Genomic DNA, 18,349 nt, shown 5'->3' with positions numbered 1-18,349 from the left:
AAGTGGTTGAACGCGCCAAAGGCCAACTCTACCCTTTTCCATAATATGACCTTGGACCCATTCAGCTCTAAGCTGTGACCCAACTGGAATCAAGAGGAAATCCAGGGTCCCAGACACACAGGGTGTGAACTGGGGACCCAAGACCCTCATGAGGTCCAGAGAGAGAACTCAGAGGAGTCATGAACTTGGATAGGAAAAATAAAACCTCTATTTCCACTAGCCTCTAACTGAAGTTTAGAATTGCCTTTAATTAAAAAAGTAGGCAACAAATCACAATAGTTATTAACAGTTCCTGTGACTTTGTCACCAATAGAAATCAGAGATTATTTTCACATTACATTATTATTGTCACGGATATCTCAAAATAGTCATTATGTTTATCACCACTTCAAAGTGATGGAATTATTAGACTTGCTTGCTATTTAATATGCTAATAAAGAAAGCAAAATTTTACTAGTTCACACTTTTATTATTTTGATAAATGCATTTCAATATAAATTGTTTCCTTTATAATCCTAAGTATTTTATATATTTCAAAATGTAATTCTGCAAAGAGGTCCATGGTTCTCACCAGAGGTCAAAGGGGCCCACAGAACAGCAAAGGTTAAGGACCCTTAGTTTAGGGTCTTGGGGAACCTCAGTCACACAAAGAGGTGACCTTGGAAATCTACACACTGATTGGTGATTACCCAGGTGCTCTATGGTATGTCTCTTTTCCTTAAATGCAATTTTATTGAGATATATACATATACCATATAATCCATCCAAAGTATACAATCAATGGCTCACAGTATCATATAGTTGTGTATTCATCTCCACAATCAATTTTAGAACATTTTCATTTCTCCAAAATAAAGAAAAACTTATTTAAAAAGTAAAAGAGAAATAAAGATGTGAAAAAGAACACCCAAACCATCTCACACCCTTTATCCCCCTCTATTATTTATATATTTTTGTCATTATTTTATTACTCATATGCCCATGCACTGATTAAAGGGAGTGTCAGTCACCAGGTTTTCACTATCACATGGTCACATGATAAAAGCTATATAGTTATACAATTATCATTAAGAATCAAGTCTACTGGATTACCATTCAACAGATTCAGGTATTTCCTTCTAGCTATTATAATGCACTAGAAACTAAAAAGGAATATCTATATAATACATAAGAATAACCTCCAGATTGACGTCTTGACTCTATTTGAGATCTCTCAGCCATTGAAACTTCATTTTGTTTCATTTCTTTTCCTCCTTTTGGTCCAGCAGCATTCTCAATCCCGTGATGCCAGGACCAGCCTCATCCCTGGGAGTCATGTCCCATGTTGCCAGGGAGACTTATACCCCTGGGAATCATGTCCCACACAGGGGGGAGGCAGTGATTTTATTTGCAGAGTTGTTTAGCCTCTCCTTTACAGGAGTAAGTTTCATAAGGGCAAGCCCAAGATCAAGGGCTTGCCTTATTAAATTGGGAGTCCCTAATGTTTGCAGAAATATCCGGAATTCCCCAGGTGAGGAAGTTTAATATTTCCACATTTTTCCCCGGTCCCTCAAGGGGACTTTGCAAATACGTCATTATTTTCTGCCCAAAGTACTCTGGGGTGCATCGAGGTATCAAATTAACCTGTACAGAATAACAAGATTTCATTCCCCATTTTGGATTCCAAGCAACCATGTTGTTTAAATAAACTGACCATACAGGTTATATTAGAAAGCATTCTACAAAGAATATAAATTTTGTACCAAATAAACATCTCTTAAATCAGTCAAAACTCAGGAATAGATATGACTGCTGTAAGAGCTTATAATCTAGGAACCTTTACAAAAAGCCTCACTGAACACTCTGCACTCCTACATTGTTGATTGCCCATTCTCTGATGTTCTATCCCCTGATACCTATGCTCGCAAATTCAATTCTCAGCATTTGCTCATTATGGTAAGTTTATATTAGTGAGGCCTTACAATATTTGTCCTTTCATTTCTGGCTTATTTCACGCAACATCGTCCTCAAGGTTCATTCACCTAGTTGCATGCCTCATGACTTCATTCCTTCTTGCAGCCATTCAGTATTCCGTTGTGTGTATACACCACAGTTTGCCCTTCTGTTCACCTGTCAATGTACCCTTAGGCTACCTCCATTCATTACAATCGTGAATGCTGCTGTACAGCACATCTCTTAACCTCTCTGGGACCTCTGCCACTGCATCTATAAATTGGGGCTAATAATATTCTTCCCCCAAACTCCACAGGATTTTTATGAGTCAAGTGTGATATGGAATGCAAACCTGCTAAAAAGAACAGATTCTACACAAACTTGGGGTATCCATCATAGCATCCCTTGATGACTTAACAGACCCTCATCCACTGCTTCTTCATGTGCTGCTCCCAATACCTCCTCCCAGCAGGCTAGGAAAGGAAAGTCACCAATAACCTTGGGAGGCAAAGACCCATGGAGGTGCTGGTATCAGATATGGGGTCAAATCCTGGCTCTTCCCTTACTGTGTGATGGTGGATGCACTGTTTCACCCATCTCAGCCTCCATTTTCTCCTCATGCCATAGAAAGAATGATGGTGAAATGAGACACACTGTGCAAAGTGCAGAAGAGAAAGGAACCCCACTGCAGGAGTTCAGTGTGGTACAGCAGTTGAGATGATGACGACGAAGATGATGATGATCATCATCGTCATCAACATCTTCATCATCATCATCATCATCATCATCATTGCCGTCATCATTATCACATTGAGAAAGGCTTCTCACAGAATTCCATGTGCCCCTCCACATTTCCAAGCCCCCTTGTAGTGGGTGACATGGGACAATTCTAGCAGGTGGACTGTGAGTGGAAGTGATTTGCATCACATCCATGTTGAGGCAATGAAAAGCCCAAGAGAGAGTCTCCATTCTCTTTTTCCCCTGCCGCACTGATGGCAGAAGTGCGTGTCAATACATTGGCACCAAGTGGTAGATGCAGCCTGAATTTCTACATCACTTTAAGCAGAGGGGATACCCTGGGGAATCACCCAGCTCTCATAAGACATGTAGCCTGGGTGAGATACAAAACTCTGTTGGTTAATCCCAAAAGGGTTAACTTGTTACTTTGGCAGAGCCTAGCCTCTCTTGACTAATACACTGACTATATAAGAAAACCACAACACCCCTAACAATGACAATAACTAGATTTGCCATGAGGCACTCCTAGAATTCAGCACTTTCCTCACACATACAACCTATATGCAAAGTCTGGGCTAAATCTATTCCAAAGAGAGCATGCACTCCAAGAAGAGAGGTTCGGCAGTCACTCCAGCTCCTGCTTTCCATCTGAAAACCCTGCTGACCCCACCTAGCATTTACTCATTGGAACTCAGGAAGCCTTCTTGAGACACTACATTTGTAGTCAGTGCTCACATGACCTGAAACTGCTAAATTCTCTCTTCTCCAAAGGCACCAGTAGTTCTGATCATTGCAAGGAGCTCTCAGTATCTACTTGGCTGCCAATCTGTAAGGAGGGAGAGGGAGCACAGGACAAGAATTCCTGGCTATGTCGCTGCTGAGGATGGTACCAGGGCAAAGAATGAAACATAATTAACACATTTCAAATCAACATGCAAAACATGTCAGATGTTTAAGTATTAATTAATATTTTTGCAAGCCAATTACATTAGAATGACAAGGCCAGGAAGACACTAAAAGAGTTTACTAATTTTGTTCCACTCCTCTTATTTAAATGCCTGCGTGGTTACCACTTTATTCAATTTTTATTTTTTTAATTTACCAGAATAGATCTAAACACCACACTATTCCACAGCTATCATCATTTATTCATAGCTCAATAGAGGAAGCCGGAATAGCAATAACTCTCTTTTTTTCCCCCTAATTGTCATTCTGGTGAGATAAGTGGGATAGCAGCCCCTAGTCAAGCTATATTAGTGCCGAGAATCAGGCACAGGCATGAAGTTTCTCTGAAGTATGTTAACATCATTTGTCATGAGAGGTTTGTGCTGAGCAAATGGAGATGTTAACCCAACGGGTTTTTCAAGCCTGCTTCTCCCATCATAGCTGGGCCACTAGTTCAGAATTCTAGGCCATGTCTAGAATCAAATCCTAACTTTGCCTACTAGCCATGTGACCTTGGATGGATCTCATAAACTCTCATTAGCCTTGGTTTCCTCATACGTTAAATGGAGGTTATATTAATACTCAGGCTTCCAAGTTTATTAGAAAGAATAAAAAGAGGTAATTCATCTACAATGCTTGGCTTACAGTAGACATTCAATAAATGTTGGCTGCTTCTCTGTCACCACCACTGTCATCATCATCATCACCATCATCATCATCACCCTTATCACTGCCACCATCACCTCCAACACCATCATCATCACCATCATCATATCACCATCACCCTCACGGGGAGTCACCTTCAGTGCTCTTCGTTGTCAGGTGCCAACCCACGTGTCCAGCTGACTTCCCAGTTCTCCTCTCCTCTTCCACCCCTCACCCACATACACAGTCAATCCAAAGCAATCTTAACAAACTTGCTTCCAGATTATGAAAATATGCCATGGAGTGTGGCATCTGGGTATATGGCCCCCAATGCCTCCTCCTGGGTCTTCAGCAAAGACACATGGATGAATGGGAAAGGAAGACTTGCTTCATCACCACTTCTCAGTGTTGACTCTCTCCTTTGCACACGTCTACATTAGCACTGAGCTAAAAGTATCTACTCACCCATCTGTGTATTTTACTAGATCACAGGCTCCTTGAGAGCAGAAAATGTGTCTAATAAGACACATTTTAAATCACTAGGGCCTAAAGGAGTGGCTATCAAATAGTAGATATTCTTTAAATTTGTTAAATCCACACATGTTCCCCCAAAGAGGCCCATCTGCTAAAAAATACATAGTTTTCTTGGTTCCTGAACCTTTCAGTCCAGCCTAGATATCAGCCACAACACTTTTTCCTTCCTCCTGACTAGAATATTTCCATTATTCTCCCAGGGGGCCCACAGTATCCTACTCGGGCCACATCCTTCTCTGCCTTTTTATAAACCTTTGCCCTTGGCCTGGTGGAAAGCAACCAATTTAACTCTGCACCCCTTAGACTGATTCTGTACATCCCAATGCTTCCTGTCAGTGCCATCTCTTCAAAAGCCCTTCCTCCATGGATGAGTTCATTTCTCCTTTTGCCATTGACAAAACATGCTAATCTTTGGAATTAAGCAATGTTACAGACTATGACAAGCTGGAGCCTCTTCTGTTCAGTCTAATTTGGTGCGCGGAGCCTGAGAGCTAGAGTGAAATATGAGCCCGGGAGCACATCTTTTGATCTTAAATAGTCAGAAGGTTGGAATGTATAATGCTATGGAAATAAATTGTGTCAAAACTGTAGGAAATAATTTATGGTCTGGGAACGGGTTTTGTGATCACAGAGCACTCACAAAAGCTTAAAACAGAGTGTCAATGAGTCTGGTTGAGCTGTGACGGGAAACATTGGAATAGAAGATAACTTAAGAGTGATTGGATTTTTCTCCTCCAGGTTGGGAGACCAATCCTTTGCCTCTGAGAGAAGGTAAGTGACACCTGGCTTCACCTCCTGGACACCCCAGATGAATTCAGAGTCTGACAGACCTGGATGTAATTTCTGATACCCCTCACATGATCTCTCTGACTCTAATTTACCACTTTGACCCTCAGTTTTCTCATCTGTAAAACAGGAAAAATAATAGTACTAACTTCATAGGGTTATCATGAGGATGAAATTAAATAAGATAAGGTATATAAAATGATATGTAGTGTGCCTGGCATGTAGTCAGATGAGAAATAAGACTTAACTTTGTAAATTAATATTACTTTTATATATTAACCCCATCACAATGTACAAATGGCAGGATCCTTCTAGATGGTTCTCAAAACTTTGCAATAACAATCTTTTGTCTGATGGAAGAAGTGGAAAAAGAAATCTTAAAAGTCCCTGCTTTTTTCTCCAAGATCCTTAATTAATTTACATGGAGTAAAATGCTTCTGGAAGACTAGGACTGATGCTTCCACTTGGATTAGAGGCTATGAATTGGTTCTAGTTGACGCCTCTGCTATTTCTCATTGTGGTTTAGAATGAGGTAGCAGCGATAATAACAAAAATAACAACTCCAAAGAGGAGCATATATGAAGATTAAGAGCTTTTTATGCACCAGGTACCATGATAACTGCCTACCATAACTTATGTCATGCCAGTTCACTTTCTCAAAAGGCTGTAAGGTTCATTCTTTATCCTCGTTCTTTGGAGGATGCAAACGAGGCACTCAAAGGTTAAGCAATTACTAAGTTTCACTGCTAGTAAGGGTTGGGGCTAGGATATGATGGGCCTGGGATGTGAGCGCAGCAGGGCTGGGGTCAGGACCACCTTGTTGTTACTGGTGGAAAGAGGCCAGGTGTCGCCATCAGACAGCCCTGGATCAAACATGAGCCCTGCTGTTTAATCCTTAGTAAGCTTGGTCCATCTGTGTCACCTCTCAGTTTCCTCTTCTGTAAATGTAGAGGGGCACTCATTTCAGGGACTGTTGTGACAATGAGATCAGCGCTGGTACTCAGTACACATGTGGGGCACGATGGCCACGATTATTATTACTTCTGTAGCTGTTGTTGCTATTGTTCGGCTCTTGTTCCTCTCCCTTCCCTGGATGTCTCTTGATGTCAGTTTGCTGGACAGACGTCACCTGTTAATCACCCTCTCGCCGATGACTCTCTCATTTTTCCCCTCAAACCCCTTATTCTACCTCTGTACCCCTTTTTCTCAGCACTTACATTTCCCTTTGCTACTCATGAGGAAAATGAAGGTTGCCAGACATAACCTCCTTCACTTTCTCTTCCTTCTCCTTCAAATTTGTCCACCTTTACAATCCATCCTCTTTTCTCAATGGATTTTTGATATGGTGCTAGGATCTGTTGATACAATGGTGAGCAAAGCCCCATCACCTTGCAAGGATTAAACCCTGTCTGGGCTCTGATCCCCACCCTCATATCCTCTGAGGCCCATTATCCAAGCCTGAGGCATACCCAAGTCTCTGCCCTTTCCATAATCCCTTCCAAAATCCTGTATTTCCTTCAAGCCAGAGGTCCATTGTTCCCTTGCCTTAACCACTGGCCTCCTTGAAAGGCTGATTGTTATTGTGGCTCTTAGGTCCTCTCTTCAATTTACTCCTGAAGCCACCTGCATTCAACTTCTGCTTTCACCACCTACATTGAAAGGGGTGCCATTGAGGGTATTATTGAGTGTAGACTTGCTGTGATGGTGAAGTTCATGGGTCAGCCTGGCTGGGTGAGGGTGTCCTGGTGTTTGACAAGCAAACACTGGCCTGATGGCTACTATGAGGGTATTTCATGGATTTAGATCATTAGTCAGTTGATTGCATCTATGGTTGATTGCATCTACAATCAACAAAGAAGATTGCCTTCAGCAATGAGAAGTCTCATCCAATCAGTTGAAGGCCTTAAAGGGAGAACTGATTGTTTCAGCAGTCAGAAAGAAGAATTTCTGTCTCTACTGCAGCCAGCCAACTTCTCCTGGGGAATTAATCAAAAACTTCATTGGAGTTCTCAGCTTGTGCCTTGCCCTAAGGAATTCAGACTTGCCAATCCCCATGGTCACGTAAGCTAATTCCTATAATAAATCTCATAATATTTACATATATATCTAATCTCCTGTCAGTTCTGTTTCCCTGGAGAACCCGGACTAATACACTTGCTAAACTCAGTGCTCCCCACCCAGTCCTCATTCCCGTTGATCCCACTGAACCATTCAATATCCTCCCCTTTCTTGTAACTCTCCTTTGGTTTCTATGTGGACTCTCGCCCTCAGTTTCTCTATGTTCACTGCAATCACTTCCATTCTGCGTCACTGCTCCCCAAACCCCTTTAAATGTTAATTCCCTAAACATGCCAGCTCTTTCCCATCTGTTCTTTTTTTAACGCTCTGGACTCTTTACTTGATGATAACTGACTCAACTTTCATGGTCCCAGTCTGCATATTACTTCCTCTGGGAAGTCTCTATAGATATCTCATTCCTATCTGGGTTCACTTCGGTTTTAACCCAGATCCAAGACTCACTCAGCATGGAGGGGCTTATGGAGAGGGCTTTGCTCTTATGAGAATTTTGTCCTCATGAACTGACTGACACTACAGCATTTGTGACATAATCCACCTACTCCCATATCTGACCATAAGCTCTTTGAGGATATGACTGTGTCAAAGCTGTTTTTGTATCTGGTGACTACTATTGTGCCTAGAACATAATAGTTGCTAATTAAATGTCCAACAATTTAAAAAAAACATCAACCATATATCCAACTGAGAATTGTGGGTCCTTGAATTAAGCCCGGTGATTTTTAGGGCTCTTTAAATATTCTTTTGAGCTGGCTTCAAGGACAAAGAAGACTAACCATGTGTGATTGGCAATATTAGCCAAGGCCAAGAGTGCAGGCTCATTGGAAAACAACCACTGATCTTAAAGTGTATTTTATCCTTGGGTGGAGAGAAGAGGGTCATTAACTCCAACTTGAATTAAGCCAAATATGTAAACCTGTGCCCATCTAGAGTCTGATTCAGCCACGATGCAAATTTACCACAGAAAGGTTTCAAAGCCACAGGTTTCAAATTTGTAATTGGGTTATTTATTTATTTATTATTTTTACTTCACCCAATATCAAAGGGGAAGTGGGTCATGTGAGGAAGCAAAAAAAGGTTGTTGAACACCTGCCTTGTGCCCGCTACTGTCTCAGGCACTGTGTACATACCATCTCATTGAAAGTTCAAACCAACCTGGTAGGGTGGGTGTCCTTATCCCCATCTCACAGATAAGGAACTTGCTTACCAGTTAAGTGACTTTCTCATGGTCACGGAACTTGAAAGGTGTGGACCCAAGATTCATACCTCTGTCTATTGGACTCCAAAGCTCAAGTTCTTTCCACTGTAACCCTCCTGGAGCAACAGTTCAGGGGTCTCTTGCAGAATGTATTGGCTTCTCAAATGACTTCGAATGACCAGGATTGAGTTTTTGTTCACAGAAAAAAAAAAAAAAAAAGATCTACCCCTTCTCAAATGTACTCAGCTCTTCAAATGGCCCAGAGTACTCTTAGTGGGCTTTGCAGCTTTGGATTTGCTTTTCTGAGAATCAGAGTGGAGACAGAAAAAACAAATGATTCCTTGGCCTAGGATAAAGTTTCCTTCTGTAAGGACAAAAGGGTTGGTAGGAGTGAGATTCCACCTATGCTTCCCCAAGGCCATTGGGTTTTGCCACCCACATAGTTTATCATTGCAATTCTTTGTGATAGCAAAACTGCAATATCAATCACTCTCAGTCTGATTGCTTTGTCATGAAGTAAAAGTAGACGAATTTGCCAAAACTGAGGCCCTCCACTGGGTTTATATTGTCAATAAACTATCACCAGGAAATCATTAAGGTGAGGCAAGAAGCCAGCTGGTAACTGAGAAGAAAGGATTTTCTTTTTCCAAGCAGCCTTGCCTGCCACCTCCTTTGTCTGGCTGTCAGCATAGCCAACGTGGGGCTACGTCTCAGATCCTTGTGTTAATATGCAGTTGGTGGTGGAGAGAATCAGATGTAGGCATTTGCAATCCAATGGCTGCACCCAGGTAACTTGGTTCTGTCTCAGCAGGGCAAGCTGCATGATGATAAATAGGGAGAAAATGTGTATGCATTTGTGCAATATAACAGGCTTAATGATTCTGAAGGGGAAGGAGTCCACAAGACATACAGTAGCAACTTAGGAACAAAATGGAACCATGCAGTGCCAATTAATGTGCAAATATGTGTGTGCTGAACTTGCATTCCATTCATCATGTGGATGTGGAAATTGGGCCATTTATCTGTTATATTATGTATGTGACATCTTAGTTTGGTTCTTACAGGCTGCTTGGGGACAAAGGGCCATGTGCTTTGTGACTAGCAGAGGGAATTTAAGATAAATTCTTCAGCTGTCATAAACATTGCTGGGCAAAATTTGGTCAGGAGATAAAGCTCTTTCCTCTGCAGAGCTTTAACATTTCTCAATAGCCATCTTATTAAAACTGTGTGTGGTGAGGGTAGGGGTGGCATATGCCATGAAAAATTATTGGCACAAACAGCTGGCTGTCATGTTTTCAAAGTCCAGATTTAGCAAGCATTATTCACATATCCACTGTCAATCTGCAGAGAGAAAGGGAACTGGCAAAGCCATTCATGGTCTCTGATTCTGGGGTTTGTAATTCTGTTTCCCTTTAACCAATGTCTCCTCCACAGGTGGGGTTTGTTCTACCTAAATTACAACTGTTTGTCTATACTTAGGGGAAAAAAGGAAGTCATTTGAGAAGGAAAAGGGCCACACTGAAGCACTTTCCCAGAGCCACTTTTATTTACCTAACAGAATATGCCATAAATATGGATCATGCATTAAATAACGGTGATCACTTGCTTTGATAAATTACCATTAGAAATTCAATTAATAAAAGGTTACTTCCCTGCAGTAGTGCAAAAAAATATGACCTGGCTGCAGCAATTATACTTTAGCCTCAGAAACAATGATTAGTAGGAAGAAAAAGATTTTTAAAATTGTGTTCCATCTGGGAAATGAGAGTCTGGGGTCAAAATAAATGAATGTATGAAAGAATGAAGGAATGAATGCGTTTGGGTTATATCTTCCATTCTACTTGTCCCCACACTGATCTTGACTTTTTCATTACTATGGTTTATACTTCTTGCACTTGTTTTCTTTTTTCCTTTTTTTTTTTTTTTTGCCAAGCAGATTCATTTTTATTGTGTAAAACCTATATACAATAAAGTGCATACATCTGAAATGTAGAGTCTAATAATTTTTACATATGGTTATCTGTATAACTACACCCAGATTAAGATGTTGAACATTCCTAACACTCCAGTAGATTTTTTCGTGTCCCTTCCCAGTCAACACCTCCCAGAGATATCCACTATTGTTATTTTAGCAGCAGAGATGAGTGTTGTCTGGTTTTATATTTATGTTAATAGATTCATACAGGATATATTCTTTTGTTATGACTCTTTTCACTCAATTTTATGTCTTTGAGATTCAGACAGGATGTTTCATTTATCTGTAGATAGTTATTTTTGATTGCTGTGTTGTATTCCATTGCACGCATATAATGAAATTTACTTATCTATTATTTTTTTAATGGGCATTTGGCTTGTTTTCAGTTTTTGGCTATTAGGACTAAAACTTCTAGAAACATTCTTGTACGTGTCTTTTTGGTGGAGATAGCTCCCCTTTTTCTTTGGCACTTAACTAGGAGTGGAATTATCGAGGCATTAGTAATTAGAAACATTATTAAACCAATGTTTAAAGTACTTCAGTCTTCCAAATGTCTATTATTTTTTGAATCTCATGATAACGAATGTTCTGCCATATGCGATTGCTGTGAAACAGAAAAGGGGAAATATATGTAAAGGTGTTTTATTGCTGTTCAACTGTCTGTTTTAAATTGCCACAAGTGGCAGAAATTGAGCGCTCCTGGGGCAATGAAGGAAGATGAAGTTCACAGGATTGAGGCATCTGTCCAAGGTGCTGATCACAGAGGGAAGAAACATATCCAGGAATGACCTAGGCTGCAGTCAGTCCTTAAGGGCTAACATTGACTGAACACCCACCAGGCACCAAACCCTGCTCTGGATGGTTTACACAGTTTGGTAGTTAACAGTCAGACATGGATATGAATCCCAGCTCTACCACTTATTAGTTGACTGGCCTTGGGAAAGCTACTGAACCTTTCTAAGACTCAGTTTATTTTTCAGTAAAATGGGGTTTATAATAGCCCCTACATCAGAAGAACTTTATGACAGGATGCATGAAAAGCATTTCCACAGCAAACTGTGCAAAACAAGGGCTGAATAAATGGAAACTTAACATTGGGAAAGCGACCCACAAAGGTAAACACCGCCATCCCCATTTTCATCTTCTCAACAACCTCATGTGATGTATATTGCTATCCCCATGCTTCAGAAGAAGAAAGTAAACTTGGCTAGGATAAATAACTAGCTCAAGTAATTGGTTACGAGATCATTGGGAAGTAAGTGATACTAGTGGCTCCTGACTTCAACTCTAACCTCCTGCTTCCTGCCCCCTTCCCCTCCTGCAGATCTGCTTCCAAAATACTTGCCTCACTAAGCATCTAATTTAATAATTTATTTACACCGCTAATGCATCATAGTTCCTGTACATCATTTGCACGCCAAGCTTTTATACCCAGGGATGTAGACATCTGAACTGAAGTTTCTACTCTTTCACAATGGCTACCCCTTACGTTTTGTAGACCTCTGGCAGAACCTACTTTCACACCATATTTTTCATTTTACCCCCTTATCAAACACGTGATGGAACAAATGTAGGTATAAAATACCCATTGAATACATGAGGGAAGGGAGACTTGATGTTCTGCTCAACCCACATGGTGACTCGAGTGGGAGTTACTGGCTCCCTGGCACTGGGTATATTTTTGAGGTGCCCTTTAAATTGTATCATGTACAATTCCCAATAGATGGTCACCTTGCTGATGCCATATGACCAATTTCATTTTTATTCTTTACCTAAGTCGTCAGCATCAGCCTCAGTGCCCTGCATGCCCCAGAGGATAAGCAGGGAAAGAAAAAGAAGAGAAGGAACAGGAAAACATCAGAGAGAGAGAGAGAAAGAGAGAAGAGGGTCTTACTGCCAAAGCAAGGACTTCTCTCCACGGAGCTAGAATCATAATGTGTATAAAAAGAGACAGCACTTGAAGTCACCACAGCATAAGCAAGCAGGAGATCCAGCTTTGCAACCACCACCCATCTTCACCTAAGCCATTCAGAGCACACTTCGTGAAGAGCAGCTGGTGACCTGGTCAGCTCACAAGGCAGCACCATGGAAACCACCCGATCGACAACACACCGTCTGAACCACGAGGAGATCGCACATAGCAGAATCACAGAGAGAATGCCCATCTCACTACCTCACAAAAGAAAACCACTTCAAAATGTCCTCCAAAGGAAAAGAGTGAAACCACACTTCCTACCTCAGCTTTGCTGGCAGCCAGGCTTGCTGAAACCTGCAAATTAAAGGGAAAAAAAAAAAAGACATTAGTATTGATTCAACAAGAAGGTAATTGGATTAATTGTTTTTTTGAAAGGAATTGGCATCAATAATTTTTTATGACCTGAGGGGACAATGGGTGCAACACACACACAAACACACAAACACACACACAAACACACACACAGCCACTTTTTCTTCTACCAAACACAGCAACAAGGCTTGTTTTTCCAGTCCTGTTTATAAGGTGAAGAGGATAATTAATATTTTCAACACATTATAACAATCTTGCCAGAAAAATAGGGGGAGGGCTGTGTGCAAAGTCCGTGCACTGATAATGATTAAATGAACATTGAAAAACCAAAGGCATTGAAGACATTTTTGAGGGTTTTTTTCTTCAAGTTTCAAGACAGAGTTATGAGAAGCACTGGGAAGCAGCGACAACTGTGGCAACAGCAAGCCTTTTGCTTGCAAAAATGCCTCATAATATTTTGAAATACACAGCAGTGCCAGGCACCGTGCCAACTGCTTTACATATCTTATCTCATTTAATCCCCAGACCAACCTTTATTCTACCCATTTCACAGAATATTGGGGCTTTAAAAAGTTAAGCAACTTTTTTGAAATCAGAAAGTTGCCAAGTGGAGGAAATTAAACTCGCCTCCCCCCACCCAAGACGAAGTCTGATGGACATTCACCCTCCTGCCCACTGGCCTGCACTGTCTCAGGATTGCCTTCAGACACTGTCTACAAATGTTCATCCCAAACTAGAAGGGGTCTCTTATCTTGAGGCAGGTGAGATCTTTCTGGAAACTCAGGGAACGTTCTTTCCTGCAACTTTCCATTTTACACCTGTTGTTGACTTGGCCAACCTCAGTCATAGTTTCCTACCAGACCAATACCAGCCTGCAACTGTGAATCCAACGCATGGCTTCCTGAGTTAGCTGGCCAGTCTTGCCGCTTTCACTGGCTGGGCTCTCACACTGCTCCGACGCTCACCCCCAAGGGATCAGGCCAACTCTCTCCCAAGTCATTAGCCCTGGATGTGGCTCAGGCAATACTTGCTCCCCACAGGGTAGCTTTCACACATCATTAGCCTCCTAAATGTGAGGCCAGCCTTCAGACTGCCCTCGGCCAAGAGAGTCCATTAGGCTGTGACCTGAGGCTCGCTGAGCCGTGAATTCAGGGGTGAGCCCTGGAGAAAAGTCCAAGGCGTGACGGAGGTCAGAGACTGGTGCCTGCCCTTCCCTCCATCTCTCATCTTTCAGAGCTGGGGCTGGGAGAAGCTGATTGCCTAGGAACTGGCCATATTCCTAAAACACAAGCAGAGACGAGCCCCTGGCCACACAACCTCACCAGTGTTTGTGTGTGTATGTTGGTGAGTGTTTTTTCTGCTGAAAACAACAGGACTGTTGAAGGACAAATAAGATATTCTACAGTTACAGGATATATGCAGAACTGCTTTCCCTGTTTTAGTGAGGCAAGTGGGCAACACGGTCCTCAGCCGGGTGTCTGATTTCCTCCATTTCATAATCTTAATGTGTGCCTTCTAAGTTTGACTATGTAGGCAGGACAATCCCTTTCATCGGCCCCTCCCCACTGGGAAAGCCCACTTCTTGCCACTATCATAGACACATACACACATGGAGAGGCACTGATGTGGCCATTCGTTGCAGCATTTTAAAAACTTATAAATATCTAGAGACGGAAGAATGACAAAAATACAGGGTTTGAAGACTATCTACTCCACCTAAGGTTATTTGCATTCAATCTATTACAGGCAAAGTATGGTTCTAGCCAAACAAAACATATGTATAGTCTGGATGTGGCTGTTGGACTTCAAGTTTATGATTCTCTAAGCCAAATAAATTATGAGACACCCATATTATAAAGTACGCAGCAGTTAGAATGAGGTGGATCCTAATGTACTGATTCGGAAAACTCTACAACACATTCTGTTCATGAAAACGGAAAAATGCAGAACAATACATTTAAAATGGTACCAATTTCTAAAAAGTAACGGAAGTATATGTACATTATATACACATATATGTGTGCATACACACACACACACGTATGTCTGACAAAAATGTCTGGGAGGATACACTGTACACAACAAACTGATAAAAATTTTTACCTCTAAGTAAGAAACTGGAATTTCACTGGGACTTGAAGAGTTGGGGAAAGTCATGAGGGAACTTTCCCTTTTTCTAAATTGTTGAAAGGTTTACATGGAAGATGTTCCATGTATTATTTTCATAATTTAAAATACAGGTAAAATATGGTAACATTAAAACTCTCCAATGCTGATATGTAATAAGTAACTTTATCAAAATGCTGGGGTTTTTTTTTCCTTTGAAGGGGGGACTAAAAGCAACATTCTCACCCATTCACATATTGTGGCCCAGAGTAGAAAGTGAAACATATGGTAAGGCAATAGGGAATAGTGGAGCTTGTGATCAACTGGAGACAAATCATATTTACCTTCCACGTATCACATAAATACATGAAAAGTAAGTGATGAAATGTACTCAGATGCTCTAGGTAGTGGCACTCTCTCTATACTACATTCAGGGTGGAGTCTACAGTCCTAATTATGTTAGGTTCAGGTACTGACTTCCAACACACGGAGCTCACATCACTCGGCTTATTCAGGAATGTAGCACCCACCGACCGCAGGGCCCATCTGTAACCCACGGGGCTGGGGAGTATGTTGGGCGAGTCAGGATGGACCGTGGAGGCCGGCTGGATGAGTGAGGGCTCTTTAAGGGCTACAGATGCCAGGCTAAGGCATTTGGCTTTTATCTTGTCAGCCTCAGGAGCCATCAGAGGGTTTCCAGCAGGGGGCTGGGACGATTAGAACCACGTTTGAGGTGGCCCATTCTGGGGATCAGCACAGAGCAGAGAAGGGACTCAGGAAACGCGCAGCAGGACTTTCCTTAAAGCTTTGTCCCATCCCTTTAATCATCTCCCTTCCTCTCCATGCATTTGAAATTGCAAAGGCAGACATTAAGGGTTTCCTCCTGGCTTGTGCTGGGAACCTGATGTGCATGATTCCCTTTCAATCCTCACCCCAACTTCAGGAGCCGGCTCTTAGGCCACTTTGTCAGACGGATAACTGAGGCTCAGGAATGCCAAGTACCTTCCCCTGGGCCACACAACCAGGGAGTGGCAGAGGCACGCTGTAAACACAGCTCGGATGCCAAAGCTGGTTTCAGGAGCCACGCGGGGAATGTTCCCACACAGTGGAGATACAGATTCCTTCCCAGGCCTGCCAGTTAACAGGTGTCCACACCTAGCTAATTCATTGCTCAGTGACTCCCTCTTGGTTTCCTGTCTCTCCATGTCTGTTTCTGCAGTGCCCCTTTCCGGGGCTGTTACCCCAAACTAGTCAGTCTGCTGAACAGTTTTGGGTACCACTTATTACTTTTGCAGGGTAGCAGTAGACAGGACCGCTTGGATGTCTGGGACAGAAACTCAAAATGCTTAAACACAGAAGTTATTAGGTCATTCAACTGACAGTGTGCACTTTAAACAGATTCAGATAAGGGTCAACGAGAGTAAGTTGCTTCTTTCTCAAGTGATAGATCTGTAAATTGAACCAAGGCTCTGTGATTCTAGAAGCTGCTCCCCGCACTGTTCTCTAGTGCTCCCATCACCAAATCCCAGGACCCGGAAATTATTTACTGTTCCCCGGCCAGGCCTTATCCCACCCCTGTCTCCCTGAATAAGGATGCACGTTCTCTACCTCCTGCTTCCTTTAATCCTCTTCCCCCCCACCCCACCCCCACCCCCCAGGATTCAAAGCAGGGGTCCCCAGTGGCCTGTGAGGCGGGAAGATGGCATGATCACATCCCCCTCAAGAACTGCCTGTCTCCCCCTCAGCAAACGAGGCTGCTTTACTGAACAGAGAATCCTTCACCTGTGAAGTCAATGTGCCATTAAAACAAACTCTCCCGACAGAGGCCCCTGCAGACACCATTCATGTGATGGTCGTTTGGCGATTTCTTCGGTTGATAGTCATTCAAATGAAAGTGCTAAATCCCCTCGCCCCATCCCGCAGCCCACCCAGGGATCTTTGCCAGGCTGCCAAGCTCTCTATGGTTTTAACGAAATTAGCCGTGGAATGGTCTGCTTAGAACAGAACAAACATGAAGGTTTTCTCTTTCCAAACCACTCCTTCCTCTCGTCTCCCACTTCAGTCCTGAAATGACATCTTGGGAAGAAGCAGAGTTTTCTAGCAGCTCTCAGGTATGAGAATCCAGGCCAGTCCAGCTCAGTGTAAAACTTCAATCTCATGAGCATTTCATGTTTGTCTTCTCTGTCCCCCTCACCGTACTGACTGTGCTTTGATCAGAGGGACACATCGGGGAGAAGGCATGGGGTCTCCTCTTCTATGCCCTCTTCCCTCCTTGGCTTTCTGGGGTTAACAGTTGTGGCAGTGAGTCTGAGCAGAGGGATTAGGGGGAAAGGGCAGAAGCCTTTCCACTTGGACTCTCCCACCACTGCTGATCATCAGGCTAATTCCAGTGGCCACAGATGTCCTCAGCATGGAAGGTGTCCAAATGCTAGCCCCTTCTTGGGACCCAGGCAGATGCTTTGGGAGTGCTGTGGGTGACGGCCGCCTGTATTTTTCAGGGATTTCTAGGATGCAGTCACAAACAGAACCAAATACATAACAGCCCAACCCAATGGCCATTTGTTTCTTGCTCACTTAACAGTCCTAGTTGGGAGAATGCATTGGAGAACAGCTCTCCTCCACAGGATCATTCAGGGACCCGGGCTGAAAGAGGCTCTGCCAGCTCCAAAGTGTAGTCCCCAAGATCACCACGGCCACCTCCATCCCAGCCAGAGCAAAGGAGAAGACTGCACAGAGGAACACGCATGCGTGGTTATTAGGGACCGGCCCAGAAGCGGCATCTATTGCTTTGGCCCACATTCCATTAGCTAGAGCTCAGTCGTGCCACCACATATAATGGCAGAGAAGGACTGGGGACATGAAATGATGGTTTTAATCCATCCCCATATGCCAAGTGATGGTTTTAATCTGGACCCAATAGCAAGAACTGGCAGTACCAAGAAACTATCAAGAAAGGAGATCTGCTACTTAACAGAGTCCGCAAACTTCCCAGAGCAATTAATATGTAAAACCATGTAAACAGAGGATTTCCTTTAAAGATAATTACTAGGAAGTTTTATAGTTTTAAAAGTATATCCAGAAGGAGGTGATGGCTTCAATGCAGAGCTGGCACAGCCTGCCGCACCTC

At 42.6% G+C, this 18,349-nt stretch overlaps 1 protein-coding gene across 14 annotated transcripts in view; it reads right to left on the bottom strand.

Moving 5' to 3' along the window:
* The window catches only part of RBFOX1 (RNA binding fox-1 homolog 1), a 2,130,504-nt gene that overhangs the window by 1,567,499 nt on the left and 544,656 nt on the right, over window positions 1-18,349 (bottom strand). For 13 of the 14 annotated variants that reach the window (XM_037813986.1, XM_037813985.1, XM_037813992.1 and 10 more), the window contains exon 3: window positions 13,003-13,098. In XM_037813986.1, the coding sequence (XP_037669914.1) occupies window positions 13,003-13,098 (96 nt within the window). The remainder of the gene's footprint in view (window positions 1-13,002; window positions 13,099-18,349) is intronic. The other variant, XM_037813984.1, reaches the window with a different exon arrangement.

The sequence above is a fragment of the Choloepus didactylus genome, chromosome 21 (genome assembly GCF_015220235.1).
Source record: "Choloepus didactylus isolate mChoDid1 chromosome 21, mChoDid1.pri, whole genome shotgun sequence".
Lineage (NCBI taxonomy): Eukaryota > Metazoa > Chordata > Mammalia > Pilosa > Megalonychidae > Choloepus > Choloepus didactylus.
Note: the sequence above shows the minus strand (reverse complement) of the source record. Positions and strands in the feature narration are given on the sequence as shown.